Here is a 765-nt window from a genome sequence, read left to right as displayed (position 1 = left end):
CACACACACACACACACACACACACACACACACACATATATATATATATATATATATATATATATATATATATACAGAGAGAGATATATATAGAGAGAGAGACAGACAGCCAGACAGACAGACAGACAGACAGATAGATAGATAGATAGATAGATAGATAGATAGATGCAATTTTAATTTTAGGTAATTTGCCTTTTATTTCTAGCAGGTCAAACGCCTCATTTTAAGGATTTGATGCTTCATCAGAAACAGCTTCGCAAGTTTTACTAATGACTCCAGATTGGCCACGTTCACTATATAACGAACTGAAGAACTGTGGCACTTAAGACATAAACTACAGATTGACGGAAATTATTTAATAGCTCAATAAAATTTTAGCAGCAAATAGAATAAATCATGTTTTGAAGCATGTATAAGAGTATATTATGTGTCTATGTGTATGTGTATGTGTGTGTATGCCTGTATGTGCGTGTATGCCTGTATGTGTGTGTATGTGTCTGAAGTAGTGTGTGCGTCTTTGCGTGTGTTTGTGTTTGTCAGCTCGTTTCTAAATTTCCATACGCGTACTTATTTGTAACCAAACTCCCAAATGTCCTGATTGACACCGAGTGTCATATGTATTAACGACTGTTTGCGCATGTGCATGTATGTGCGTGAATGAGAGCGTGTATATGTATATAGCGCACGTGTGTGTGTGTGCGCATATATATATATATATATATATATATATATATAATGCATATATATATATGTATATATATATAT

General features: G+C 33.9%; 1 protein-coding gene across 1 annotated transcript in view; it reads right to left on the bottom strand.

The window, feature by feature from the left end:
- Positions 1 to 765, bottom strand: part of LOC106867815 (uncharacterized protein C05D11.13-like) — a 6,346-nt gene that overhangs the window by 4,067 nt on the left and 1,514 nt on the right. Inside the window, exon 2 of the mRNA XM_014912838.2 lies at positions 268 to 334. Within this exon, the coding sequence (XP_014768324.2) occupies positions 268 to 334 (67 nt within the window). The remainder of the gene's footprint in view (positions 1 to 267; positions 335 to 765) is intronic.

This window comes from Octopus bimaculoides, chromosome 3, assembly GCF_001194135.2.
Source record: "Octopus bimaculoides isolate UCB-OBI-ISO-001 chromosome 3, ASM119413v2, whole genome shotgun sequence".
Lineage (NCBI taxonomy): Eukaryota > Metazoa > Mollusca > Cephalopoda > Octopoda > Octopodidae > Octopus > Octopus bimaculoides.
The sequence above is the reverse complement of the archived record's forward strand: the minus strand, read 5'-3'. Positions and strand labels throughout refer to the sequence as shown.